The sequence below is a fragment of the Motacilla alba genome, chromosome 19 (assembly GCF_015832195.1).
Source record: "Motacilla alba alba isolate MOTALB_02 chromosome 19, Motacilla_alba_V1.0_pri, whole genome shotgun sequence".
NCBI lineage: Eukaryota > Metazoa > Chordata > Aves > Passeriformes > Motacillidae > Motacilla > Motacilla alba.
Genome location: NC_052034.1, coordinates 4,619,469 through 4,632,221, shown reverse-complemented (window position 1 = coordinate 4,632,221; position 12,753 = coordinate 4,619,469). Strand labels below are relative to the sequence as shown.

General features: G+C 56.1%; 1 protein-coding gene across 2 annotated transcripts in view; it reads right to left on the bottom strand.

Moving 5' to 3' along the window:
• Nucleotides 1–12,753, bottom strand: part of SMG6 (SMG6 nonsense mediated mRNA decay factor) — a 105,742-nt gene that overhangs the window by 14,453 nt on the left and 78,536 nt on the right. For both annotated transcript variants that reach the window (XM_038157601.1, XM_038157602.1), the window contains exon 14: nucleotides 2,910–3,086. In XM_038157601.1, the coding sequence (XP_038013529.1) occupies nucleotides 2,910–3,086 (177 nt within the window). The remainder of the gene's footprint in view (nucleotides 1–2,909; nucleotides 3,087–12,753) is intronic.

The window sequence follows — 12,753 nt, the reverse complement described above, 5'->3', positions numbered from 1 at the left end:
AGTCACTGTAAGGGATGCCGGTGGCAGGGATCATTCTTGTTCTGCTCTTCCTTTTCCAGCAGACAAATCCCTGTCAGCAGTCCATCACCCCTTGCTGATGGGTGACTGACTATTTCTAAACATCCAAAAGAAGCCAAATAAATAGTAAACCTTCAGGAAATGACAAGGTGAGACAGGAGGTAATGGGCAGGAAAGGCAGCGGCCAGGCTGGGCAGGGGCAGCCCAGCTTTATGCTCTGTTCTAAAATCACACCCTCTTCCTCACCTTGGAAGGCTCTTCCCACAGCCTTGGGTGAGTCACTGATGTTTTACTGCCTCCAGTTCTGTGAAATCATGGTATTTCCCTGTCTCCCTGCTTTGCCTGGCTGCTCAGGCTGCACATCCCTGTTCAGGCTGCTTCTTCCCACCTCCCTGCACCAGAGCAGTACAAGGCTGCTCTAACACTGCTGCCTCATCCCACAGGGCACACGGGCTGCTCATCCTGACAGGAACCTCAGATCCACTAACTCAGGTGCCCTTCTCCATTCTGACCTCTGAGAAGGCCAGAGAGATTCCTGCCCCCACCCCAAAACTTCCAGCTGGTCTGGAACAGATGTTTCAAAAGGAGATGTCCAAAATCTTGATTTTAAAGCTCCACATGATGGAGCATCCACCGTGTCTCAAGGTCACTCATTTTAACAGTTAATGACTTCCTCTGTTAACATTTCCACCCTACTTCTAGTCAGCCTTTGCCGTGCTCCTGCTGTCCAGGAACCTTGTCTTTGCTAAATTCAAGGGTCCCTGGCTCTCCAACCTCCTGCCCACACCAGCACATCTGGACCATACTGCATCTTCTTCCTCTCCTAGAGACCCTTCCCCACCAGTTCTGCAGACCATTCCCAGTATGCCTGCACTGCCTGGAGATCCCAGAAGGAGCCATGCTGTTCCTACCTTAGGTGGAGGTCACACTGGCCTTTCCCCACATGCCCAAATCTCTGGGATACACGAGGGTGGGAGGTGGTGGCTGGTGTCTAACTGGCCATCACTCACAACCATGTACTGCCCAAGCTTTGCTGCTCTCCCCAGTCATTCCACACCCAAAGGGGAGCCCACAAGTGCCTGTTCCTCAGCATGTGTCCCACATGTGCTGCCCAGGAGCCCAACTCTCCACTGCTGCCTGCAGACCCCTCACCTCATGCAGCCAACCTCGCTCCCCAGTGACCATGGGTGGCCTTCCCAAGCCATGCCACTACCCATCCTCCCTTCTCTGCACAAAATCCAAGGGTTGTGATGGGGCTGGGTAGAATTTCCAGATGGCACCTGGCCAGAAAAACCGGCTCTGAGCCCCTGGAGGGCTGCAGGAGACAGATCCTGCACAGAGGGATAAGAGCAGGGCTACACTCCCTGCCCTGTGCAGGCTGCCACAACGCGTGTCAGCAGAAGGGACTCGTGGTCCTAATTTAGAACAACCCCAGTGCTGCACAGTCGTGCACTCAATCATTTCACCCAGGCCACAGAACCACCTTCTCTTCTCTCCCTGTGACCTTTCAGCCATGGGAACGAGGAAGATGGGAGCCCTCAGGCTCACTTCCCTCTGCTGGGACAGCCTGGACCACAGGGGATGGGGGGATGCTGCAGAGGGAGAGTGTCACACCAGGGCCTCAGGGACAAGCCTCTGTCTGATGCAGATCTGCTGGGGGGGGTCAGGACCTGCTTGTCCCACAGTGCTGGTGATCACTCTGGTGAGCTGCAAGCTCCCTTGAGATCAGAGCCCAAGAGGGAAGCTCCAGGGTTGCACAACGAGCTCATGGAGAGATTCCCACAGCTGAGCAGAGACTGTGGGGATAGGGCAGGAGGGAGCTCTCCTGGTACTGTGCTTGCTCCCAGCAGGAACTGGAGGGACTGAGCCAACAAAAGGAGCCTTCTGAAGAACAGGACCATCCCTGTCATGACACTGGGAAGAACCTAAACACCTCCCCATATCCCACATGCCAGCTTGAGAACCTCCAGCATCTTCTCCAGAGTAGGACAAAGATCAAGGTTTCCCACCTTACAGAGATAACTCTTGCCTGGGAATTTGCTGTCCCCTGCTCAGCTGGGACAAGGAGGGTGCTGAGTACAGCACTGCTCTGGGCTTCTCTGAGCTTTCTGACTTTCAGTTCCCATGGGACAGAGAGGAGGTGCTGTCCCTGCTCAGGGTGACATCCCCGTGGCTCTGAGTGCCCGGCCCCAGCACAGGGAAGGGAGCCAGAGTGAGCCTGGGCAGCACCAGCCCACCCAGCCTCCCGTTCCCAACGCCTCTGCTCCTCTCTCCTGTTTCCCTGGCCTTTCCAACTGCAAGATTAAACAGAAGAAAGGAGTCAACCTGCAGAGCAGCTGGCAGGGCCCTTAAACACACACACGGAGCCTGGAGTGAAGCAAGGCCTACAGGAACAAGCAAGGGCAGAAAAACAAGAGTTGAATTCCTTAATCACATCAGGATGTGAGAGGCAGGGGAGGGACGGGGCGCCAATGTCAGCTCTTCCTGTACGTGTGCTGGAGGCTGGAGCTCAGGCCTCTGCTCAACGAGCTCCACGGCTATAAACTTGATCCTGAAGCTGAACCCTGACACCCCCTCGCCCACCTCCTCTCTGGGGGCCGTGGTGCTGCACGTTATTAAAGCTGCCCCCACCCTGGGTATGCAGAGAGCAGCATCTGGAACTCATAGCGGCGTGCGAGATAGAGGCGGGCGGGCTGGGCTGGCAGGAAAGGGCACGAGCGAAGCACACTCAGGAGACAAGGGCTGTGCACCATTTTCCCCCCCTGCCTCCCCCCATAAAATGCACACGCAGCTAGGCCAGCTATAAATAGCGGGAGCTGCAGGGCAGGCAGAGGCTGGGCCCCTCAGGGGTGATTCTTCCTTCACCGAGGCGCGCTCTTCCCGCACGGTACCTGATCTTCCAGTTGTTTTCCCTCTTGGCTTCCCATTTCCTTTCCCATGGCGTCTGGGACGGGTGCCACTGACACATATTTTCCACCCTTGAATGCCAGCAAAGGCTCTTCTTGTCCACAAAGGGCTTCCAGGAAATACTTCAGAACTGTGACCCTCTTGCAGTCGGCTGCAATAACCTACGGGGTGAGGACGAGGGGGTTGGGGAGAGGGAAAGGAAAACAAAGTCAGTGCAAAGGGGAATGGATGAGTAACAACCAGGGGGAAATGTTTGGGATAGGAAGCCCAGTGGGATGCAGGCAGCACCACAGGGATGTGAGGGGTGCCCCTCTTCTCAACATGGCTGGAGGGGTTTGCCTCGCTTCGTAGTCCCCAGGGAAAAGGAGGCAGGCAAAGTCAGGACATTCAGCACCGATCCCGTCCTGCCTCCTCTGAGCACTCCAGTGCTGCAGGACTCCCAGGGCACAGCCAGCCCCCTGCCCAGCCCCAGCAAATGGGGGAAAATCCTGCTGAACCAGGAGAGATCAATGATGTGGCCTATCCCTCTGCTTCCTTTTGGCTTCATTGCTGGATTTCCCCCCTAAAAGCTGTGGAGGGATGCAGGTGTGAGAGCGAGAGGGTGGGGGCATTTGAGAAAACCTGAGCCCCATCTCACCTCCAGCCCGACCCCGTCCCACAGGCCCATCTCACAGACCAACTGGGGAGCCCCGTTGGGGAGGCTGGGACGGATCTGGCCTGAAGGAAACTCAATAGCTTGGGTAATTATCCAATTTATGAGGCTCTCAAATGGAGTTTCCAGAGCACAGGAGCCCGGTGCCTCCCCAGCCCTGTCCCACACGGCACAGCCTCAGCCGGCACCTCTGCCACGCCTGGCCTTGGCTCAGCCTTGTCCCCTTGCAGCAGGGCTCTGCACCTGCACAGCCCTCCCCTGGTGCTTCCTGCTGACTGGTGTCACCCCCAGGGAGCTGCAGATTTATAGGGAGAAAGTCAGCAAATGAGATTAAAAGCGCTACACACTACGGACACAAAGTCTGTGCTGACGCCTGAGTTTCCCCTCTCCCCAAACCCCCCTGGGTTTGCTGTGCTCATAGACCAAAGCAGTCTCAGAGACCCCCATCCCAAAAGGGTCTCTGCAGGCTGCCAGGACTGAGATTGTGAAGCTGGGGAGAGGGCCGGGTGCCTCACAGCCAGGAACACACACCATGTGATGCCTGGTCCTGGTGTGGTGCACATCAGCTTGTCCCCGATGGGGCCGTGCCTCGGTGAGCCAGGGCTGGCAGTGGCACTGGCCCCGCTGCACCAGGCTGCCGAGAGAGGAAACTTCTGCTCTTCCACAGCACTGCCAGTTTCCTCTCTGCAGGCTAATTTTAACCAGCGTGTCGCTGCCGTGCGTGTCAAAAACCTGACCCTCCTCTGACCTCCAACCTTCCACCTCAGCTACTGCCGGAGCGAGGCACCCTCGTGCACCCGCACCTGGGGCTGCCTCTCTTGGTAGGTGTCCCCCTGAAATCCTCCTGTGCCCCTGTATCTGCATGGGAGGAGAAGACCTGTCCTCCCCACGGAGGCAGCTGCTGCTAGAGTGAGGTGGTGTGAGCAGGGTGATCACAAGAATTAGTATTTTGAGGACCAACAGATTCATAACCACTGATTCTACACCTAAAAAAATGAGATAAGATTCACAAACACTGATTCTACACCTATGGTAGAATAGGTGCACTGAAGGGAGCAAAGGACAAGGTGACACCAGCTCAGCAGCTCCAGGAGCTGCTGGGGACCCTCTTTCCCAGGACAGCCTTTTGCTGCTTGTGACATCCAGCCAGGAGCAATCCCTGCCAGTGTCACCACAGGAACATTCCCAACCTCCTGGCTCTCCTTTAGGAACGATTGTGTGCAGGGGAAAGTCCAAAGGAAAGGGAACACGAGCGAAGTGGGAATGGCTGTCATGGGAAACATCCCTCCTGAAAGTTCCTGAGAGCTCTGAGCTGCAGCTGAGGGAAGTGGTGGAAACCTCACCGCTGGCTTCACCCCCAGCTCCATGGGCTAATGGGAGACCCAGCCTGATTCCCACGGGGTAACTTCTGCCCAGGGATTTTCCAGTCTGGGTATCTGCAGTTGTGTTGTGCCCAGGCTGCTGGGCAAGCAGAGTGCCCACCACCACCAGCCACGTGCCAGGGGATGCCAGGATGTGGTCAAGAACAGCAGCAGTGGGGAAGGGGATGCAGGAACTGCCTGTGTCAGGGGAAGAGATGGGTGCCCCATCCTGACCCCATTCCTGAGGGATTTCTCAAGACATCTCCAGAAATAAAAGCCACATCCATGAGGTTTTCAGGAGGGGCTGAGCGCTGGCACAGCTGCAGTGCAGCCATTGCTCCACAAAGGCTTAAATCTGAGCCTCTTGGATCAGAAATGATTGGGCAAAAAGCAGAAGAGCTCCCTTCACCCTTGGCTGGGGCTGGGGACAAGGGCAGGTGGGATCACTCCTTCCTCCCCTGAAGAAGAAACCAGTAGGAAACACCAGATTTCCTGCCAAGCCAGCACAGCACATGCTTAAATCCAGCTCATCTGCTGGGGGGAAAAGAGCCCAACTGAAGGCCCATGACATAATGCCACAGCAACTCGTCTCATGAACACATTTTTCCAGCCCACATGAATGAAAAACAGGGAAGGAGCAAATGCTCTGCACATCCCCATCACGTGCAGCCCTGCTCGGGGAGGACGCGGCAGAGCCCCGGGCTGCCGGCAGCCAGGCTGGGAAAGAAGTGACCCGTGACTGGCACCCAGGGCTCTCTGGAACGGCGGAGAGGGACCTTGCGTGCCGCCGAGAACCCGCCTGGGTCACAAACTTCCTGTTTCAGGGTGGAAATGTGAGTGGCAGCGCCGGGATAACCGCGATGGCAGCGAAAGGTGCTCGCCGGCACATGGCAATGCCAGCGGGGCGTGGCAGGGACACCAGGAGCTGTGCCCGACTTTCCCGAAGGAACGGCAGCGTGAAATGACACGGTGGGGATGATTCTGGTGATGTGGCAGCAGACACCTCAGCCCCAGCGGGGAATAGAGCCCTTCCCCCTCTGTGCAGCGCGACAGCAGGAACCGAAAGCCTGCCTCCGAGTCACTGCTGGGTATGAAAATAGGCCTGACACGAACGCAGCCGCTCTCAAAGGAAAACCGAAAACGAGAATTGCTGAAGTGGTCTGGTGCCCCCGTCCGTGACCCGGGCTCAGTTCCCCAGAGCCACCCCAGAGCCCCTCGCCACCGCGGTGCCTCTCGGGGACACGTGGCTGCGGGCCAGGCGTGGGACTGAGGCGCTTCGGCTGCAGCAGCCCTGACTGCCAGCCCGATCTCATCTCATCTCTCATCGGCGCTGGAGGGGAGACGTTTCCAATCTCCTGCTCCATCAGACAGGCTCACCAGCAGCTCCAGCACCAGCCACCCACTGGGGGCTGGCGGCTGCTTGGCCGGGCTGCTGAGGCTCATTAGCCAACTGCTAATTCATGGGTCACACATTAACATACTGATCATTGAGTAAGACACAGCGGGACACACATTAACACACACTAACTGCCTGTTGAGACCCAGAGGGCTGCGCATTAACTGTACCAGCTGCTGTGTTTTCAAAGCCACTCTGCAGTGCCAGTGCCACCAGGACCTCACTAGTGTCACCTCCTGCCAGCAGTCAGTGAGGTTCCCCAGTCTAACCAGCGCTTCCCAGATCTAATGAAGCTGATCCCCTCTACGGTCTCAGCTCTATTTCCCCTCACTGATAAAACAGGCAGAAGGGAAAAGCTTCCCTGAGCACTGTGGAGGGCGAAGAACTCCCGCACCAGAGCACCACATGTCCGCCAGAAGATTTAAGGGGAGGGAAGGGCTTGCTCTGCGAGCTGTGAGCTCTGTGCCTGAGGGGACACCTGCACCTGGTGCTGGCGGGGTGACACCAGCAGAAACCAGCCCGGCTCTCGCTTTGGGTCAGAGCAGCGCCTGGAGCCGGGGCCGCGCCTCTGCCCCCGGGCCGGCCCCGCTGCTCCGCACGCGGCTCTCCCGCAGCTCCCAAAATCGCTGTCACACCCTCCGCCGCCTTCAATCAACTTTTACAACTTGTTAATTTTACACAGCGTCCTAAAGAGCAAACAACTGGGAGGCAGGAATGCAGATTCCTAGTCCAAAGAGCCTCCGGCAGCCCAGCCAGCTGGCCAGGGGAGCCCTGCTCAGCCGCGGGGACCTGCCACATCCCGGGGGGACGCGGTCTGGAGGGGGTGCCCCATGCCCTCTGGCACTGCCACACTGCTGCTGGAGGGGCGTGCGGGGATCCCGGCAGCTTCTCCCTCGGCAAAACCTGCGACTCCAGAAGGAAACAGGAGGCAGCAGCTCTGGAGAAGCGATTGCTCGGAGGACAGGCTGCCACTGCCGGCTCTGCATTCCTGTGTGCGAGGGGGAGACACCAGCACATCCTGACAGCTGGATTCAGAAGGGGAAAAGGACATGAGAAGTTTGAGTCATAGCATGGAGAGATCCCATCCCAGATTGGGAGATGGGAACGGGATAGGACCGGGACTCAGAGCCAAGCTCCAGCACGATCCAGAGTGGGGATAACACTGTTTCTGCCACATCATTTTAAACATGTCTTAGCTGAAGTAGCTGAACGATGCTGAGACCAAGTGAGCCCCAAACAATCCGAACCACGCAGCGACTGCACTGCCCAGCTGAAACTTCTGCACTGACCCTGCAAAACATCCAGGCAGGCCATGGCTCAGTGCCTCCCTGTGCCCTGGGCTGCCTCCTCCCATCCCTGGGGAGCCAGCTCGGAGGAGGAGCACAAAGGAAAGCGCCTGCCTCCTTTGGTCTCGTCCCTTCTGTGTTTTAATCTCACAGGCTTGCACAGAAGCTGGGCTGGGTTCAACCCTGGCCTCATCACAGCCCAACTCCTCTGGGCTGGTTCCCCACCCGAGGAGCCCTTTGCTCTGCCCAGCCCCAAATACAGCTCGGAGGGGTTTGGTTCCTGGGCAGGGAGCCCCAAGGTGTCCATCCCAGCTGGGCAGAGGCACTCACAGCTGGGTGTAACCCTGGTTTCGGCAGCTGAGAGCTGCCTGCAGGCACAGGTCTCAGAGAAACTTTTAATTTCAACTAACCCCACAAGCAGGCTTGGGGGACGTGGTTCCCACGTGCCTTCAATGCTGTGCGTGACCCAAGAGAGCAACTGTGACTGCAGCAGGGACCAAACCAAGCTGCAGGGACTAAACCAAGGCACCTCTGGCTTGGATGGATCTCACTGCTGGATCCTGTGCACCAACCAGAGAGCACATCTGGGGAAAGGATCTGCCACATCCATGCCAGATGCTCCATCACAGAGAGAAGCATGAGAAAACACCCAAGGAAGACAGAGAAGTCCAGCAGAATCATTCCAGTTGCTCTTCCCCGTGGCCACAGCTGGAGAACCACTCTCCGAAGAGAAAGTGTGGCCATGTCTTATCCCAAACTCTCTCCCAGCATCCTGAGCCTCACTCAGGCACAGCTCCAGCCTCTGCACTGGGGCACACAGTCTCAGACGAGTCATCACAGCAGATGTGCTGTGGCCTGGCAAACAGCTCCGTCTTTCCAGCTTTAAAGGCCACACGGCTCAGCCAGGACTGGCCTTTAAAACTGGAAAGCAGCACGGAAAGGGAGCCAGCTGCCCACCATCCCCAGGGCTTGCTGGGCTTGCCTCATCCAGTGCAGTGATGCAGAGAATACACATGGGTGATATAAAGGTGCAAAGTGATGGATCTGAGCTGAGTCACCCAGTTGTTGGGGTCAGAGACCAGAAGAAGCCCTGAGCAGCCTGCACAGATTCCTGCCAGGGTTCTGGTACCTGTCACTGCAGGCAGCTGTAGGACATCAGGGTGTAGGACACAGGGGAAGTTGTGAGCAGCTCTGGGGCTTGAAGCCAAAATACCTCTGAGGGTGCTGCAGGAACCTTTAGTTAATTTTGTGGAAGAGTCGCACCAAAGCCAAAGCAGATGTTCCAGATGAAAAACCATCCTCCAGATCCACCTAAAGTTCCTGTGCCCAGGATGGCCTGGAGAGCTGACACAGCCCAGCCCAGGACCAACTGCTTCCCTGGAGCTACACAGCCTGGAGAGGAAAGTTCCTGCTGGATTCCAAACCAAGCTTTTGGCTTTTGCTGATGCTTGGAAAGACTTGTTCTAATGTCTTACTCACCTGTTAAATGTGCTAAAGAACTTCATTGTCAGATCCAGGGAGCAGCAGCATTTGCAGCACGGAGCAGTTGGCTCCAGGCTGCATCTGACACCTCGTAGGCAGGAGGTGGCTCTTCAGCTTGTTTAATTTTACCCCCACCAGAGCAGTCCCAGAGAAGATGATGGGATACAGGAAGCTTCCAGTGAGTAATGGGGATGTTTCATCTGGTTTGTGAGTGTCTGATTCTCTTCGTGCCCTCAGGCATTTGTGCCAACAGCTCAGCAGAGGCTGTGGGCTCCTCCACAGAGCAAAATGGTGCCTCCAATAACTCACTGCTGGAATTTTTGCCAGAATTTTCACTGGAGAAAGAATTTGCTTTCACCCACCATGACCACATGTGTTGATCCCCACGGCAGTGACATATCCAGGGCATTTCTGCTCTTCAAGGTGAAGCCTTGAGCACAGGACCACGCATTTAAATTGTCTGTCATGTGAACGAGGGGCTGAAAAATCACAGCTGTGAAAGGGGCAGATGACTCCTGGAGAAACAGTGACTCACACACAGGGACTCCCTGTTACAGCCACCTCAGTGCCTTCCTGTCTCCCAGTCCAGCTCCCAGCACATCCCCTAACTTCCCAAGGAGAGAAAGAGAAAAAGTCAGGCCATGAGTAAAGCCAAGTCCAAAGGAGCCCACTCTGCTTCTCCCTTGCAAATCCTACTGGAACATGAACCAGGGAAGACAAATCCCTGAAATCCTGCCCTAACCCGTGGTCCCAGGCTGGGGAAGCAGGAAGGCAAGCTCCTTATCCTCAGCAAAGCCAACATGGCACCACTGACAGCTTTCACAGGGCACGGGCTGCTCTCCCTCCTGCAGGAGCCTCCAGTCTTTTCCTTTTCAGGGACTGGGGGAATTTATTTCCTCTGCCATTTCGGAGGATGCCTGCCTTGCCAGAGATTGTTTTGCAGAGTTCAGACAGATAAGAAAGTGGTTAGCAGGCTCTTTGGTGGAGGAAGGGAGGATTGCTTAGTAAGGGAAAGGCGACCGCTCTGCTCTCAGCAGCCGCACGCTGCCCTTCCTCTGAGGCCACCACTCCAGAGGACGCTGGGGACAAGGCAGGGCCACCCCCACACCTCTCCACCCCGGGGGTTTTTTGGGTACATCTGCTTGTGGGGCCACGCTGGTGACCAGAGACTGTGCTGCTGTGCCAGGACCGGGATCTGTCTCTCCTGGAATTTGGGAAATGCGGCTGATGAATGTTCAATCCAACATCTCGATTGCAAATCTCAGGGCGCTTTTGCAACAGTGCCCTGAGACAGAGCCCTTTCTGCAGGATATGTGGAGGGGAAAAAAAAAGGGGCAGGAGCCCAGTGCAGGCTGCCCCATGCTGTGGGGACACTGCTGGGGTTATCTGGCACCCTCCCTGTTCTGGAATGCGTCTCTGGAGCAGCGGCAGGAGGGAGTTGGCCCTGCTGGGGGCTCACAAGGAGGAAACCCTGAAGATTCACCCGCAGCACAAACTCTTTCCCAAGGATTCCCCACGGAGACAATGAGAAACTGCCCCAGGATTTCACCCAACGAGTAACTCAGAGATTCCTGTCCCACAGGACAAAGCACCCGTGTCACAGAGTGCTGTGCCAGTGGGAAGCTGGGTGGTGGAAGGAAAAGCATGACAACACAGGAACGGGGAAGCAGGGCTGGCAATCTACAATATAAAAACAGCATAAATAAAGGTGCAAACCAGAGCTCGCCCTGACAGCCCCCACCTGCCCACCCTGCACCATCCACCTCCTGCCCTTCCTGTGTCACCTCTGCTTCAGGCAGAGAGGCAAGAGCTGGAATATTCTGCCTGGTCCTGGCAGAGCTGGCTGGGAAGCCATTTCTGTGAGTTTACACAGCTTATACGTTCTCCATGCAGTTCCTGGCTGCCTTCCACTGCAGATGAGAGTTTTATGTCGAATTTTAAGTTTGACCACAAATATTTAAACTTCCTTGGACCACAAATGCTGTATCTTCTTTGTGGTTTAGTTGGCACCAAATGAGTATTTACAGATCTCTATATGTCTGTCTGTCATTTAAATATCTCACGGAGGTGCCAAAGGCTTGCAAAGAAGAGGGGCTCCTCCAGCAGCCCCCTGATCTCCCCCTCTCTGCCCTTCCTTACCCAGCACAGGCGAGGGAGAGGTGCAAGCACTGGCCAAGCCCTTGCAGAGGGCACAGCTGCTCTGGCCTGAGCATTTCATACTTGCACTCTATTAAGTTTTCTTTCCAGAGAATGTCATCTGAGATCCCACCGTAACTTCCACAGCCCCGGTGGATACTTGAACTGGGATGAAAGCGTTTGGAATTTTCTCCTCTTCTTTTAGGAAACTGAGTCTACGGGAGACTGTTTTAATGAGAACCACTAAAACCTCCTAAAGCAGCAAAGCTCCCACCTGGCCACTGCTTGCAGCCTCCCCAGAGGGTTTTCACTTCCTCAAACACCAGCAATTCTCAGCGGGTGATAATCCCAACCTGCTGAACTGGGACCCCTCTCTAGGTAAACTGGTCAGAGTGCTTAGTGCCAGTGGCACAACGGCATTGAATTCAGGCAAGGCTGCTTGGCCAGGAAAATGCAGCCAAAGAAATACCACAAAAGATCCTTCCTAAGCATCCAGTGCCAAAGGAATTTGGTGTTGCTGTTACGTGGAGCTGGATGTGGAGCAGAGAGCTGAGGGTCCTTGAGCTGACACCCAGCAACAGCCCAAAATCTGAGTGAAAGTGCACGCACCGGCTTGAGTCAAGGTGTGTCTGCATTTCATTTCCATCAGACTTTTTAGTCTAGGACACAAACTGGATGCTCATCCCACCAGTTTTAGGGGAATTTTATAACAGGGGATGCTGCTCCTGCAATGCTGCTTTTCCCATCCCAGAGATCCACAGCACCGGCCAGCTGTGGCAGCACTCGGGGAGCTCTCCCACAGCTCCCACCACCCCTTGGAGGACACAAAACAACAGCATGCCCAGGGCAAAAGCTCCAGCGATGGCTGCCCACATCAGAGGAAACAGATACCTGAGTCAGAGCCATGGGATGAGAAAACTCTGCTCCACAAACCAGAAGCCAGACGGAGCAACGTCAGTGCCGAGCTGCCCCGGTGCTGCTCGCACGCCTCACCAGCCCTGGATGCTGCTGGGAAGCTCAGGGCACTCTGCTCTCCTCAGCTTTGGAAGGGGAAGGAGAAGCGTTGCTTTGAACTAACAAAGCCCTGGTGAAAGGGCAGCTCACGGGGCTGCCATGTGCAGGGAGGAGCTCCTCCGACTGCCAGCTGCTCTGTCGGGGCCAGCGTTGAATTCCCTTGAAAACAGAGGGTGGGGATACAGCAGGCAATGGAATAACCCCAGAAAAATGCCACCACAGCTTGGCTGGCTGCGACACCACAGCCCCAGAAATATTACCAACACTGGCATTTCCCCCCCGCCGCAAGAACCGTGCTGGCAGCACGCTCCCGGCTCGGGGCAGGGCGGGAGCGGCTCACACCATTTCCAGCAGCAGCTTCAGGGAGGGACAAACGCTCTGTTTTGCTTTACAGTGAAATGCTGCCACTTAGGGGACTCCCGATGACGTTCTTGCGCCTGAGAGCCCATGTCCTCTTCCAGGAGGGGCTGCTCCAAGCAGGACACGCTCCCTTAGCCTAGC